Genomic DNA, 15,881 nt, shown 5'->3' on the forward strand with positions numbered 1-15,881 from the left:
GCCACGCTGCCTTGCGGGAAGCAGCAGGGATCTGGCAGGGATGCTCAGGATGGGAGCTCGGGTTATGCAAAGGAAATGTCCCCTGCTGATTGCAGCAGCAAAGGCCAAGCGGCAGCCACCACTCCGGAGACACCCTGGGGACTGAGCAGATGTGACTGCTGGGCTCTGCCACCGCAGAACCCTTTCCCCAGCTCTAAGCTGCCTGCATGGGCTGGTCCTGGCAGCAAAACCCCAACCTCCCCTGCTGCTGCCTGGAAAACTGGGCAATCTGCTCGGTGCAATCAGGAGCATGCTGCAAATAAATCACAGAATCACAGAATGGTTTGGGTTGGAAGGGACCTTCACAGCTCATCCAGTCCAAACCCCTGCAATGAGCAGGGACACCATCAGCTAGACCAGGTTGCCCAGAACCACATCCATCCTGGCCTTGAACATCCCCAGAGATGGCACATCCACCACCTCTCTGGGTAACCTGTGCCAGGGTTTTAGTACCCTTATTGTAAAGAATTTCTTCCTCACCTCCAGCCTGACTCTCCCTCTTCCAGTTTAAACCCATCATCCGTCTTCCTATTACACAGGCTACAAAGTCTCTCCCCCTCTTTCTTATAGGCCCCTTTTAAGTACTGAAAAGGGTGGGGATGAGTCTGGGGACTGTGAAGCACCCTGCCATGGTGAGGGCTGATGTGTCCTGCATGCAGGCAGCTCTGTTGGTGCCTTCTCAGAAAGGCTGGATGTTCTCAGTGGGTTCTGGGGCTGGTTTGGGTTTATTTCTGCTGTTAAACAGCAGCACGGGGTGAAATGATGTACAACCTCTGCAGTGCTATGAAGGGCAGTGGTTTAGTTCCATTCGTCCTGACCCAGGCTGGGAAACAAACTCATCACAGCACCCCAAAATCCTCCAGAAGGTCTCCAGTAAAAGCCTGGTTGCACAGCCCAACCCTCGCATGCAATAGCTCCTAATAAGCACAGAAGCCTCCAAAGGAACTGCACCTAAAAGCAGAGCTTCCCAAAAGGGAGACCGGAGAGACCTGAGGCTAAAGAAGGCAGCGACCTTCAGAAAGTCCATCCCTCATCCCCGCGGATGAAGGGGAGATGCATTAAGAATATTAAGACAGGCTCATGCATCGCAGCTGCCCCCACTTCAAAACCAGAACCCCGGGTGTTTTACAGGCAGGATCCCTGCAGGCACCAGAGATTCAAGAGCTCTCACATGGTTCTCACTCTGTTCTGGGAGCGGCAGCACGTCCCCCCGGGCGCTCACAGGGAGTTTGCCGAAGGAGGACAGCATAGGCTGAATAAGGATGACATGTTTTGGCCCAGAAAGAGGAGGGCAGAGATTAGCCGTGGACAAGCTCAAGGGAAGGCAAGTGTCCAACCCAGAGTGCCAAGCCTGGTTTTGTTTTAGCCTTAACTGCGCTTTTTTGTTTGTTTGTTTGTTGGTGTAAAAACCTTTCTGTTGGAAATCAGTTTAACTTTAAGCTTCCTGAGAATAAAAGCCTGTGAGAAAGCTCTGCCCATGCAAGACCCCCTTGGGAGGCTACAATGGGAGTCTCAGCAGCTTATGGGCCCATATTTCTATGGCTACAGCACCTATCTGCTCAGCAACAGAGCATTACCCACAGCTCATGCAATTCCCCATGCAGAACAACCACCAGGAGCTGCACTGGAGAGCAGAGGACCTGCAGCTCCGTGGATGGCACATGGTGCCACGAGAAGTCCCCCTGCACAGGGTGCTGGCTGGTGCCACGCCACCGATGAAGCTGCCCCTGTTGCAGTGTTCCCCTCAGCACAAGGATGTTACGATACTGCTTCACACCTTCCTTACCCCAAATCCAAAGCATTCTGCACAGCTCCCCTTTACTCTCAATAAATGGGGAAACTGAGGCACAAGGCAAACATGGAGATCAGAAATTATGAGTATCCCTAATGCCCTCAGAAGGTAACGGGTATTATCACCACACAGCACCTCTAAAATCTGCCTAGCAGCTGGCTGGCTCAATCTAGATACATGGTCATGCTGTGCTGCCCAGCCCAGGCAGCAGTGTTCATCCCACGGGCAGAGGAGGCTACACCCTGAGGATCCTTCACCGGCACACTGGGAATCCTGCAGAGGCACCTTGAAAATCGTACTCAGAGCCTCTTTGCTCAGAGAAGAACTGTTGCTGCTTTACAATACTTGCATCCTTCCACCTCCCTCTGGAAGAAGGTAAGCACCGGGGACACTCACACCCCCTGCACAGGGGATTTACAAAGCCACCTAAGTCTCTGTGTGACACCAGGAAGTCCCTGAAATGAAATCCTACAGTCTTTACATCCCTCTGCAGGACCAGAATGAGAAGAGCTGGGGAAGGATTTGATCTCCCTGCTTATGATGTGGATGTAAGGGAGCCCACAAACTGTTTTTTGTAAGCTCTGTCCTTCAAATACCCGGGGCCACCACTGAGATGAGAAAGCCCCAGGTTTGTCTGCAAGGAAGTCTTTCATTGGAAGTGTTTGGCACACTGTTCTTTAGCAGTTCCTGGTTCCCTCCTTGTCTAAGTTTCCTTTTAGCTGGAGGAGAAACTTGCTTACAGGTTGCTCTGACATGAGACACATCCCAGCCTGGGAACCCAACTGCAGCACACACTGTGGAGCAGAGCCTAACACCAGGCTTCATGCGTGGCTTGTGCCAAATCCCACATGTGAACACACAGTGTTTCCTTTCTCTCACTGCCGTTGCACTTGCGATCGTTAAACACTCTCTGGGCATCATACAGGGGCCAACATCCGAGCGGAACCCGGCACCTGCAGATGCGGCTGACATCAGGCACATGTACAGGAGCTGGGTGCATCTCCTGGCCCCATGAGGGAAAGGGCTGCAGAGCCCCAGAGCTACCGGCACTGGGAATGGAGTCTGGAGGTCGTTCCCAACATGCCTCAGTGGGCTGCAGCCTGGGTTTGTATCACAGCACTTTCTCCAGCTAAGGCAAATGCAAAGGTGTTTTGTGCAAGCCAAAGGGAGTATTCAAAAGCAGCACTCTAACACCACGGTTCATGAAGAACTGTGGAATGGTGTTGATCGATTTTATTGGCGTCTCTAAAACTGGCCAAAGCTCTGCCTGCGTTTTCATGTGTCCACACAAGTTCACCAGCAGTTGAGCTCTGACAGCATCTTAGTTCAGGCCTTTTCCAGCTGCAATCTCCTCTCACAGGGGAGCTGGAAACTTCATCAGGACAAACTGGGTTGGAGACACGGGGCTTGGGTTGGACCAGCACTGAGCAAATGAAGCCAGTCGGCCAGCACTGGGGAGAGGAAGGATGGAGAACAGACCTCCAAGTTTGTCTCCAAGCTGTGTCCTCCCTGGAGCATGTTAGCTCCCAGGCGCCCGGCCAAAGCCGGACTGCAAGGCCAAGCTCTACGTGGATGAGTTATTTGCCAGGTAAAGTTGATGGGAATATGAATCTGTGCAAAGCTCTGCTGGCCGGGCTCCTGCAGGATAGGTCCCTGGAGAACATCTCAGGCCAGCCCTGTCCCCTCCGTGTGTGGTGCCCGGGTTCTTGCAGGCAGCAAGAATTGATAAAGAAAAATTAGATCTGGCTGGCGAAAAACGTTCCCGTGGGAAATTTTGACTTTTCGTCAGAAACCCCAGCACGTTCCTTTCCCAGCCCCAAATAAGCATGAATAGGAACAAAGATTCGGGTTTGGCAGTGGGAAGGGGCTTACCAAAGAAAACACCCAAATTTTTAAGCAAAGCAGACACATTCTGTCATTTTTCTCCCTGCCTGAAAAAAACCAAAGACCAATTCTGCAGGGGGGAAAAAAAAAAAAAGTGCAAATTCAGTGAAAAAAAAAAAAACCCCAAATAATCAATCAGTTCTCAGAGCACTTCTCGTGGCAAATTCAGCTCCTTTGGATAATTCACCACCCCCCTGGCCACAGCTGCTCAGGAGGTTCTGGCCTTCTACATCTAGTTGAAGGTGTCCCTGCTCATGGCAGGGGAGCTGGACTCAATGAGCCTTGCAGGTCCCTTCCACCCAAACCATTCTATGATTCTGTGATCCCCCGGCTTCCCTCTCAAGAGGCTGAAGATCCCTCCAGCATGTGGCCGGCACCATTCCCCCATACCCGCGGCTCATCCCCTGCCTCTGCCCACGGGAGGCTATGTCCTGAGCCCGCGGGTGACTGCAAAGCCCGACCTTGTCTCTGGATTTCGGAGAGAAACCGGGGTGGGCCGATGATCGTGAGCAAGTGGGTGGGAGCTGAATAGGGTTATTGTGATCTTTATCTAGGGGGATTATTCTAGGCAGTGTGGGCTTGGCAGGACCACGCAGTTGTTTGGCCGTGGTTGGTTTTGCAGACTGACAGGTACGGGCCTGGGGAACGGGCTGGGGAGAATTATTTTACGGTAGCTTCATCTTTGCAAAACATTCGCTTCCCAGCAAAGTCAGCGGGAAAGGGGAAAAAAAAAAAACCCAACAAGGAGTGATTTTGGTTTGCAAAGTCTGCGCAGCCAGGACTGTGCATGGTCTGAGCTGCGAAGCCTGGCACAAAAGTAACACATTTTACTGGAAACTGGGAACTTGTTCCCTTTTTATTGGATGTCAATTGGAAGGGAGAAGGACGGTAAGTGCGCGGCGCCAGCCTAAGAGCTGAACATTCTGAGGAGCACTTCAGGACCCTGTAGAGCGGACCGAGGATACAAGAGCACCCCGGGATCCTACCAAATATATACGACATCGGCGAACTCTGGACACAGGGAGCGATGGACCGAGCCGTGGGGGCGCTGAGCCCCTCCTGCTCCCGGACCTGCTGCTGAGGAAGAGGCAGCTCAGGGCCCGACGCGCAGCCCCATCCCGGCAGCAGGACCCCGCCGGCGCGGAGGAAAAGACAACATCGGGATGAATCGCGTCCCGGCGCTATCGACCCACCCAAGAGGCACTCACCGAGAAACGACTTCGCCCCGGGGCCCCGAAAGGAGCCGCAGCCCGGCGGGGAGAGGAGGCTCCGGACCGGGACCCCGCATCTCTCCCTCCCGAGGGATCGGGCCCCCTCTCCCGCCAAATAACCCAGGCTTGGCCGTGCCGCACGGCTGAAGGCGCCGGCGAAGACATTTCTCCCTTTGCAAGGGACACATCTGATTGTGATTTGGGGAAAGGAGAAAACAAAACAAAAACCAAAACAAAGACAAAGGCAAAAAAATAAATAAATAAAAGCTCAGCTCGAGCCTCTCGATGGAGAATTTTTTTCCCATCGTCGGAGCTGCAAATATTTTGGAAGACGGGGACGTGTTTTCTGTGTAAACAAGCCGGTGGCGGCGGGTGCCGGGGCCGCTCTCCGCTGCTCAATGCTGGGTCATCCACGGCCACCGGCACACGGCTGGTCCCGGGAGTTGTCACCGGCCCCCTAAACCGCGGCGAGGAAGGGACCGGCGGAGCAGGGGAGGCCCGCTGGGGAGCGGGGAGTGGAAGACCGGAGGGAAGCCTTCGGCGGGCTATGCGTGGACTCGAGGGGAGGAGCACCCCAAACTGATCACCCTTGGCCACCCCGGGCAGAGGCGAGGGACCCCCGTCTCCCTTCGGGTACAGCCCGAAGTATGCGGCTCGCCCACAGTCAGGACGACGTGAGGTTCTCTCCCGAGAAGGAGCGAGCGGGCTGTTCCTCTGTTCTCAGTTGTTCCTGGGGCTCTTTCAGGTCCCCGGGGCCGCCCGCCCGCCCTGAGGATGCAGCGATGGGAGAGTTCCCGAAGCAGTCAGCCTTTCCCTGCCGGGGAAGACCGAAGCCCGAGCCCGTCCCCGTCCCGTCCGAGCACGGAGCCCTTCGGGCGAGCTGGAGGCTTAGCGGCGGACTCCAAGCTCTCCGGAAAGCCGGTTGCCGGAGAGCTCCGGGATCCCGGAGCAGACCCCTCTCTGCGCGCCGCGGGACCCCCGGCCGGCAGCTGCCCGGGACGGGAGGGAGACCCTATCCAATGCTTCCCAAAACACGAGCAGTGTTTTTCCGGGCTCCTGAGTGTCCCTTCTCCTCTCTCCTGAGTTCCTTGGTGTCCTCCGCCCTGCGCTTCCGATCTCCCGCTGTCCCCTGCTCTACGCTGCAGAGTCCCCCGATGCTCCCGTCCTGCGTTCCCGGGTGCCTCCGGTGCTCCCGTTCTACGCCTCGGGGACTCTCAGTATCCCTTGCCCCAGATTCCAGTGCCTCGCCATCCCCTGCCCGATGGTTTTCAGTTCCTCGTGACCCCAGCTCTGCACCTCGGGGTCCTTCGGTGTTATCACTAGTGCGATCCCGGGTACCTCGGAGTCCCCTGCCCTACGCTGCCGATTGCCTCCGTGTCCCGTCCGCTGCCCTTCCGAGCACATTCATGTCCCCTACTCCGCGCTTCGGCGTCCCTCGCTGTTCCCTCGTTTGCCTTAAGTTCCCGAGTACCTCAGTGTCTTCGCCCTGTCCTACCTTTCATATCCCTGCGTGTCCGTGTCCTGCTCCCCATCTCTGGATGTCCCCGCACTACTCGCCGTGTCCCTGGATGTCCCCATGCCTTTACCATCCCGTTGCTGCCGTGTCCCTGGATGTCCCTGTGCCTTTCTCTCCCGGAATCTGACGGATGCTGCATGTCCCCATGCCTTTTCCTCATCATCCCTGATGTGTCCTGGATGCCTCCATGCCTTTTCCTCTCCTTTTCCTGTCCGCTCCCCGTTCCCTGAAGGTCCCTTGCCGGGTCCCTGGATGTCCTCATGCACTTCGCTCACCGCCCCTTGTCGGGTCCTTCCTTCTCCCCTCTCCCTCCCTGCCCTTCCGGGGACCTCGGCGCCCTCTCCCCATCCCTGTCCCGCGTCTGCCGCCGTGTTCGCGCCCGCGGAGTTGGACTCACCCACACACTCGTTGGCTTCCCGGGCCGTCGCTCGCTGCCAGGGCCGGTCGTAGTGGAAGGGCTTGCAGCGGTCGCACTCGGGTCCGGCCGTGTTGTGCTTGCAGTCGCACACCAAGCTGTCGTCGCGGTCACGGACACAGCGCGACGCGTGGCCGTTGCACTTGCATCGCCCGCCGACCTGCAAGTCGGAGACGGCGTAGAAGTACGAGTCGCGGGCCAGCTCGGAGTCATCCTCGCTCTCGTCGCCGAAGGTGTGGAGGCGGCTGAAGGTCACCCTGATGTCGGTGGCCGTCACCCAGTCCTGCAGCACTGGCGAGTTGTCGAAGTCGTGGGCCGTGGGGCGGCCGTCCAGGGTGCTGAAGGCGATGAGGCCGCCGGAGAGGGGACGCACGTCGGTGTGCGAGTCGGTGCAGACCGCCTCCTGCTCGTTCTGCTTGGTGATGGCGGCGCGGTTCGGCTTGTTGTACATCTTGCGGCACTGCGTGGAGTAGAACTGGAAGGGCACCCAGGTCTTGCCGTAGTCCATGGACTTGTGGATGGCCATGGACTCGGGGCGCGGTGAGCAGAACTGCAAGCTTACGTAGGTCACCTCGAATTTCTTGCCCAGGGAGAGGGTGAGGGTGACGTTGTGGGGGTACTGGACGTAGCTGTCGGACTGCCAGCAGGTCAGGTTGTGCGGGTTGTTGAGGTCGGTGAGGAAGGAGGGCGGGTGGGCGCGCTTGGGGTCGGAGGCGTTGCAGAGGTGGCAGGAGCGGACCTGCTCCTCGCCCTTCTCCGTCACCACACAGTACCGCGACGGCGGCTTCCCGCAGGTGCTCGACACCTTCACCTCCTTCCCAAAAGCCGAGTTGACGAAGTCGGGGATGCACCGCCGGGGCAGCCCGTGCTCGTCGTAGCAGGGGTCTGGCTGGCCCGTCTGCACGGCGAACATGCTCCCGCCGTGGTAGCCGCCGCGCAGGGGCTGCGCCAGCCACGCCGCCGCCAGCAGCAGGGCCAGCGCCGCCTCCGCGCCCCTCCGCGGCATCCTGCGCGGCCTCCGCGGGGACGGACGACGGACGCGGTGCGGCGGCTCAGAGAGCGCGGAGCATCGCCCGCCCCGCGGCCAGCCCCGCCGAGAAAGGGGAGCCCGCGGCGGCGGCGGCACCACAAAAGTGCTGCGGGCGGCGGGGCTGGGTCCCGCCCGCGCCCGCCCCGGCCCTCGCACGGAGGATGACTGGCGGTCCCAGCCCCCGCCGCGTTTGAGGTCATGCTAAAGGAGTGACATCGCGCTCAAGGAACAGAACAACGACATCCACTGGCGGCTCAGCCAGAGACACGCACAGGCCTCGGGGAGGGCGGAGGGGGGTGGGGAGGATGGGAGCGGGACGGAGCCTGGCCCGATACAGCGACGATGGGCGCCAGCGCCGCCGCAGAAATCCCGAGCCGCCCCGAGGAGCCGGGGAAGGGCCCTGGTTCTCCCCTCCGCGGGAGCTGGGGACGGGGGCAGCGCCGGGAGGAGCTCCCTGCCTACCTGCGGGGACGCCGAGAGAGACAGGATCGGGCCCGAACACACCTGGTTGCTGCTGGCCTCCCCTTTACCAGGCCAGATGGGGCTGGGACGGGAGGGGCACGGGCAGAGCCCCAGTCCTCTGCGGAGCCCGGAGCCGCCTGGGCAGCGGCCCGCTCCGAGGGCGCTGCCGGCGACTCCGGGCAGGAACCCTCTACCCCGGGAACGGCAACTGGATGCCGTGGAAGCTTAGCTGTGGGAGATGTGGAGTCGTGGGCATGACACGGGACTAAGGGGCCTGGCGAGCCCCGGCAGGTTATTTGAGCAGTCTGATCTCGGCGAAGAGGCGGTTTCCCCCCGGGGATAAAGCGGGCACGGGGGCTGTTCGGCTCCTCTCGCCGCTCCGCGTCGGTTTGCAGCTTTTCCCGTTAAAGCGAGAAAGGGGTTAAAGGGCAGCACTTGTCCCGCACAGGGCCGTGTCCCAGCCCCGGGATCCCCTTCCCGCCAGCCCCAGCGGACCCCGGTGCCCGACGGCTGCTTCCGTCCGGCTCGGCTCTTCCCGGCCATCCCCGCTACCCCGACGTGCCGGCCGCGGGGGTAGCCGGATTCCGGAGCGATGGTGCCGGGAGGGAGCGGAGGAGTCTCCCTCCCGCGGCTCCCGGCCGCCCTGCTCGCCCCCCTTCCCTCCCTCCTTCATTAAAAGGGCACTTTTATTTTCCAACGGAGGTGCCCTCGCTCGGAGCGCTGCCCGCGCCGTGTCACTCAACCGGCCGGGCCCTGGCACGGCGGCGCGGTCCCCTCCACGACGAGTCCCGGCGGGGCGGCCTAAGGGGACGGGGACGGCCGGGGCAGCGGCGAGCCCCAGGCCGGCCTCCGCCCCCTCCCCTCCGCCCGTCTCTCTCCCCGCTTTGAATTCTTTGCCACCGAGCTGAATAAAAGTGGTTGTTGTAAATTGAATTAGTGCCTGATTAATCTGCTCCCGGGCCTGCTAGCCCAGCGGGGCGTCTTTGGCAATGCAACCGCCTTCCCTGCAGGGCAGCAGGGCTCCGCAGCCTCCCTGCCCCCATCGCCCCCTCCCGGACCTGATCCCCAACCCCTCCGCTGCCCGGATTTGTTAACTCTTCCCCGGGAAACAGCCCCTCTGTCCTACTCCCGACGCCCTTGCCGCTCCTTCGCCGGCGGAATGGAGGAGTGTTACGGGGATGCGGCCGGCCCGGGACTGGGGGCATCCCTGTCCCTCTGGTCTCACCCGAGCCGCCAAGGGCTCTGCCGCATCCAGGACACACACACGCACAGTGCCGGTGTACCGCAGCTCCGGAGAACTCCTCCGAGCCGGTGTCCGAGTGACCCCGCTGGAGATGGCCGATCCCCCGGGATAGCCCAGCCCCGGAGCCTCCCTCTCTGCCCAGGCAGAAGCCCCAGATCCGAAACCATAGGCATCCACCCCCCAACCCCCCCCCCCGGATCTCGGGAGCCTGCTATGAATATCACCTCTCGCTGCTTCTGAGCCCCGCTCTGACCGCCCGGCGCTTCTCCTGGGGACACGCGTATCCGTGCTGCGCCGGGACCAGCGATTTCCCCGGCGAAAGAGGCGGTTCTCCTCTGGGGAAGAGGACCCCCGGGACCCTCTCGCAGGCCCCGAACGACCCCGGGAGCAGGGCTGAAATTTTAGCCTTTCTTCAAAATCCGGGAGGGTTTTTAAAGATTCCCACAGTCCCTCACAACAAAATAAATTGGGGGGGGACGGGGGGACGGGGGGGACGGGATGGGACGGGGGACACACTAAGTAAACCTGACCCAAGCGAAACTGCCAGGCAAACCCGAGGTGCTGCTTAATCCCATTATCAGGGTGTTAATTTAACAACCGCCCGGAGCTGCCGAGTCCGGGGCCGGTGCTGCCGGGGAGCGGGTTGAGGCTCTCTCTCGCCTCTCTCCTGCCCTTCTTGCTGGGTTTGTTCGGTGTTTCACAACCCCCGGGGTTTGTAATGGGTCTTGCGGCCACTAACGTGATTTACCGAGGCTTTCCTCTAATTACCTCGCCATCGAGCTATTAAATGCACGTAAGCAGCTCTGCGGGGACCGAGGAGCAGCTCCGCGAGGCCCGGTCCCGTGTCTGTCCTCCCCAGCCGGTCAGAGGGGCCTGGGGCCGTTCCGGAAGGATGGAGTAGGGGACGCTCGGGAATCGGGCCGTGGCCCTCACCAGGCTTGCTCCTCACTTCGGGTTTGATTTTCCTGACGCTAAGCACCAGCTCGCCCCGGCCCTGCGCTGGCTGAGGAATCACAGCTCTCTGCGCTCTAGCTCCCACCGGGGCCGGAGCACCTCTGGCACCCGCACTGGGAGCAGATCATCTCCCGTATCTCCGATACCAGCACCGGGGCTGGAGCATCTTTTGTACCCGCACTGGAGCAGAGCATGTCCGATAATTCTGGTACCAGCATCTCCGGTATCTACTGGTACCAGCATCGCCGTTATCTACGGTACAAGCACAGAGACCGGAGCATCTCCAGTACCTGCACTGGGAGCAGATCATCTTTAGTATCTCTGGTACCTGCAACGAAGCCGGAGCATCACTGGTACCAGCAAAGAGACCGGAGCATCTTCGCTACCTACACTGCGAGCGGAGCATCTAAGGTGCCTGCCCCGGGGCCGGGCAGACCGCAGTGCGGGCACCGGGGCTGAACGGCCGCGGGGCACGGCCGGGGAGAAGCGGAGCGGCCCTTTCCCCCGCGCTTGGCCGGGAGAAGCCTCGGTGAAGGAACGAGGCGGAGAGAAAGGCGTCCCCAGCCCTCGGAGCCTGTTTTAAAAGTCAAATCGCTTCGGGTGCCGGAGCTCGTCCGCCACCCCGGGAACAATGCGTTGCCACCGGCCCACCTCCCCCTGCCACCGCACGGCCTTAGGTTTTGGAGGAGGGAGGGGGAAAACCCGACGACTAGATCTTCGCCTCCTCAAGTATCTGGGGGCCTTTCCCCCGGAGGGGACCGGGAGCGGCTGGAAAAGCAGAGAAGACCCGGGTTGAAATAATCAGGAGCGATTTATTCCCCTGGAGTGACAGTTCTTTTGAGCAGTTGCCGAATGGCAGTTTCTGTCTTTCTGAAAGCTTTTCTTCCAGATTCTGTTCAGATTAGGCTGGGGAGATGAATGAGGCCATTATCCAGCCCAGTAGCTATTCTGAAATGCCAAATTAATTACCAAGGGCTAAATCAAGGCGATGGGGGCTGGAGGGAGGCGGGGGGGGCGGGGAGGGGGGGGGTGCGGGCGGCGATTTGAGGTGTGAAAATATCTCCGCTATCTTTCAAACCCGGGCACCGGGGGCAGCCCGGGGTGTCGTGTCCCGGCCCCCCCAGCCTCACCCCGCAGGTGCGGAGGGCAGCGGCGGAGACCCTGCGGGGTCCCGCTCCACTTTCCCCTTCCCCGGCCCCGCGTCTCTGACCTCCGCCAGGGCCGGGGGCTCCGGGCAGGGCTGAGTCGGTGCCGGTGCCTCCCGTCCTGGCTCGGCTGCTCCCGGGGCCGGAGGAACAGCACGTTCTCGGCCCCTGGGCGGAGGAGGGAGAGGCCCCGCTGCACCCGGCCGGGCGCTCCCGCTCCCGGGATATTCCCGATTCCCTGAGTTCCAAAGGGAAGAAAGCGATCAGCTGGAGGCAAGGCGGCAGCGCTGGCTCTCCCAGGCCCGATGTCCCTCTGCCAGCACAGACCACATTTGCACATGACATTTAATCCTCAACCCTAAAGCTCTTCGGTTTTCGGCAGGCAGTTATTGTAATTATTGCTGCTCTAATATTTACGCTTTGCTTCCAAGCAAGTGTAATATGCGCATAAGCACATGACTGCTTTGTAGATCCTCGGCTAGTAATCCAGTTTTCCCTTCAGTTCCCGGGAGAGCACAGGGAGAGCACATCTCTGCCTCCTGTCATGCACGGGGAAAAAAGAAAACACCCAAAAAACCCCAAAACCCCAAAAAGCAAATTTTATTAAATTTAAAAATAAATAAATCGTTTAGGGAACGGTGGGTGACTATCAGTTTTTGGTATGGGGAGAGGTGGGCGTGGGGGTAATGCTGAATCTCCTGCAGCAAACATACGGCCAGTGAGACCCCGGCGCAGCCTCCTGAAACCCTGGGCAGAAGTGCTGGCAGCAGGGCGAGCAGAGCCGGGCAGGACTTCTCCTTACTCTAGACAGTCCTTGCAAAGGAGGAATAAGCAACGAGGAGGTTTCCCAGGGGCTGAGAAGTGGGCTGTAGGAGGAATCAAGCCTTTAATGTAAATTGGCCATGGCTGGCGGAGACCACTGAACACTGGGCTATTCAGCATCCCTGTGAACCTCTAATGATCAACTCGGTTTTCAATTATACACCCAGAATTGCCACCAAGTGAGATAAGCCTCTGGAATACTATATTTTCTCTTGCAAAATGTTTTCTTTAGGGCAGGCAGACTAGAAAGCTCTGTGTGTAATATCTGATTCATTTTCAGCAGACCACCCTGCCACCATCAGCCCGGAGAGCTCCCGGGTACCAAACACGTCCCCAGAGGGCTCACCCACTCCTAGGGACTCACAGGTGGATTCAGCCGCTGCAGGGAACCACAGCAGTGAGGGGGACAAGTATACCCACAAAAACAGACATGATGGCGAACTTGTTAAAGCCTGTGATTTATTTGTGTGTTTGCAGAAGCAATGGTTTAATTTGGATGGGGGCAGATGTAGCAGAGCAAAAAATAATGCAGCTTAGCCTGGAAAATGCTGCCATATTCTGTACACTGGACATACACCGAGGTATCAGCAGGGGGGAAAAGTGGCTGTTACATGGCGTAGCCCAGAAACGCACAGAGACCCTCCAGGCTTCAGTTGCTCATCATCCCCCAAAAGGCTACCCTAAGTTTTCAAGCTCTTTTCAAAGTCATATTAATTCTCCGAGCAATGTATTTCACAGGGAGGGACAAGAGGAGCACAGTGACCTTAAAGCAACGTTCTGAACTCAACTAGAAGAAGTGCCAGAAGTGAACTGGAAGCTCGGTTCACTGGCAATGCCCCAGCACAACTGGAGAAACCTCACTGCAATGAACTGATGGAGGCGTGGCAGCACCTGCAGCGGTGGAGGGAATAAACCCTGGGTGTTTCCAGGCACCAGCAGCATAACCTCAATGTCACAGATCTGGGGGACTCTGATGTCAGGCTGAGATACGGGAGATGTGGGATGAGAAAACAAGGTTTTGGCTTGGAGGGAACAGATTCTTGGACAAAATTTGCTGAGGAGCTGCACGCGGATGGGGACACCCCGTTTATTCAGTAAAATGTTCCATCCAGAGGAACTTCTGTTGTTTGTGGGGTTTTGGGAAGGCACCAGGGAGTAAACCATAGGATAAAAGTGATCAGAGTTTGTCCTGCACATCTTTAGTGGTGCAGCAGAAGCCATTCTGCAGATCTTATTTGTAGATAATCATAGAATAATAGAATCACAGGATCATAGAATAGTTTGGCTGGAAGGGACCTTCAAAGCGCATTCAGTCCAACCCCTTGCAATGAGGAGGGATGTCTTCAACTAGATCAGGTTGCCCAGAACCACACCCCGTCTGGCCTTGGGTGTCTCCAGGGGTGGAGCATCCACCAGCTCTCTGGGCAACCTGTGCCAGTGTTTTACCACCCTCATTGTGAAGAACTTCTCACGTCCAGGCTGACTCTGAATGATCAAAGCATCCCCCTAGGTCTCAAGAGACCTGGGAGCAAATGCATCCTTTGCAAAGGACTTTCTACACCCCACAATAAGAAGCTTCATGGCTTTCTGACGTTCCCATCTCTGCTGTTTGGAGACAGCCCAGGCTTAGTGGACTCCAAAGCTTTCTGAGCAGCTGCTGACCCTGGCTGTCCCTTGGGTACAGGGATGTCTCCACCCCAGTACTGTTGTCTTCCAGCACTGAGGAAGAGCCTGGCAGGAATCCCTGCTCTCATTTAAAGGCAATAGGCAGCAAATGGAGGAGTAGGAAAGACACCAGTGTGGGCTTCTTGGGTGCAGTCTGACCTCCACAGCCATCAATCATTCTCAACAGCTCTTCTTTTATTATTTCTACTTTTCTGTGCAAGCGCTGTGACTCTGCAGGGAGCAAAGAAAAGTTTCTTTGCTTCCTGCAGAGAAGGAGTGAAGCCAAGGCGAGAGCTGAGCAGCGCTTCCCTGCCTGACGTGGCAGCTCCAAGGAGTCCTGAGCAGCGCAAAACTGCTCCTTTGGGAGGAAAACAACAAAGTCTCTTCTTTTTGAGTTCAGACCAGAATTACTCAAGAAAATTGATCATTTTACTCATTGCTTTGACTTGCTTTAGCAAAATCTGAGCAGCGACACAAACACAAGAGTTATGCCCAGGGAACTCAGGGGGAGAGGGAACTTGGTCACTGTTATGGCCAAATGGTACCCAGAGGAAAGACAAAGCAGCCAGGACAGTACAACCACAGCCTTGCTCAGGGCAGGGACATTGCAGTGAGCAATGTTCTTTTCAAATAACTAATACTACTTTCAAATAAGTAATTGGAGCAGAGACCTCAGTCTCTCTAATTTGAGCAGTTCCGCAGCTATATTGGAGAAATACTTGTTGGGCACAAGGAACGCTATTGGTATCAGTCTGGTGTGGGAGTTTCTCTGGGTCTGGCATAAGAAGATGGCCCTTGTAGACACTTTCTGCCTCGACAGAGACCATTCGGGAGAACCCAAGATCATCTTTTCATAAGGACCTGTGACAGGGAAGCTGAAACACTGATCTTCTTGTGGGGAATTTTCCTCCCCATTGATTCAGAATAGAGCTGTGAAAAGGAATTTGATCTTAACTTGGTGTAAGGTAAAGACGGAATCTGGGCAGAGCTTCAGAAGGAGGGGATGCCAAGGCTAGGGCAGGCAGGACTGGGTGTACTTCAGCTACCTAAGGAGCAGGATTATTGAAACATGGGTCCCTAGAGCTTTTGGAGCTCTTGGAGCTCCAGCACCCAGTGATTCCCTTTGCCAGATAAGTAGCTCTTCTCCAGCATTTGCTGTGCAGTGATGAGTGGGCTCATGAGGCTCAGCTCTACTTGCAGTTGCTGCAGTCCTGGGACAGGGGCTGGTTTAGCACTGCCCGTGAAGAGGGTGTTTTGTTGTTTGGGGTTTTGTTGTTTGTTTGTTTGTTTAAAAATGAATAAGAAATCTATATTCCAGAAGCCATTGTTTCCTTAGGGAAGAAGGGGGGATTTGTGGGGACTGAGCCAGCAAGGCTGAGTTTAACCGTGGGGCTGGGCAAAGAGGGTTGTGCAAACAGCCATCCAGGTTTTGGGTTTATACCTTCCTTAAGCAAAGTGTCTTCTCGACTTGAGATGGGGCATGGGGAGAGCTGAGGGGCTTCCTGGCACCCCCTGCTCACCTCTGCAAAGGGAGTGAGCCCCGTGAGGACAGGTCACCCTGGCAGGACAGCGGGAAACATGGGTTTAGGAGCCTTACTCAGAGAGCTTTTGCAGCATTTGGTCTCCTTTTGGCAGCCATCCTAACCTAATTATAGTTATGTATTAAGCTGGGATGAAGTGGCCTTCGAGTGGCTATAACATTT

The 15,881-nt window shown here is 57.6% G+C and overlaps 1 protein-coding gene across 1 annotated transcript in view; it reads right to left on the bottom strand.

The window, feature by feature from the left end:
• The window catches only part of NTN1 (netrin 1), a 100,575-nt gene extending 92,530 nt beyond the window's left edge, over nt 1-8,045 (bottom strand). The window contains exon 1 of the mRNA XM_065693877.1: nt 6,840-8,045. Coding sequence (XP_065549949.1) covers nt 6,840-7,863 — 1,024 coding nt within the window. The 5' untranslated portion in view covers nt 7,864-8,045. The remainder of the gene's footprint in view (nt 1-6,839) is intronic.
• Nucleotides 8,046-15,881: the final 7,836 nt, after the last annotated feature.

Source organism: Lathamus discolor, chromosome 13 (assembly GCF_037157495.1).
Source record: "Lathamus discolor isolate bLatDis1 chromosome 13, bLatDis1.hap1, whole genome shotgun sequence".
Taxonomy (NCBI): Eukaryota; Metazoa; Chordata; class Aves; order Psittaciformes; family Psittacidae; genus Lathamus; species Lathamus discolor.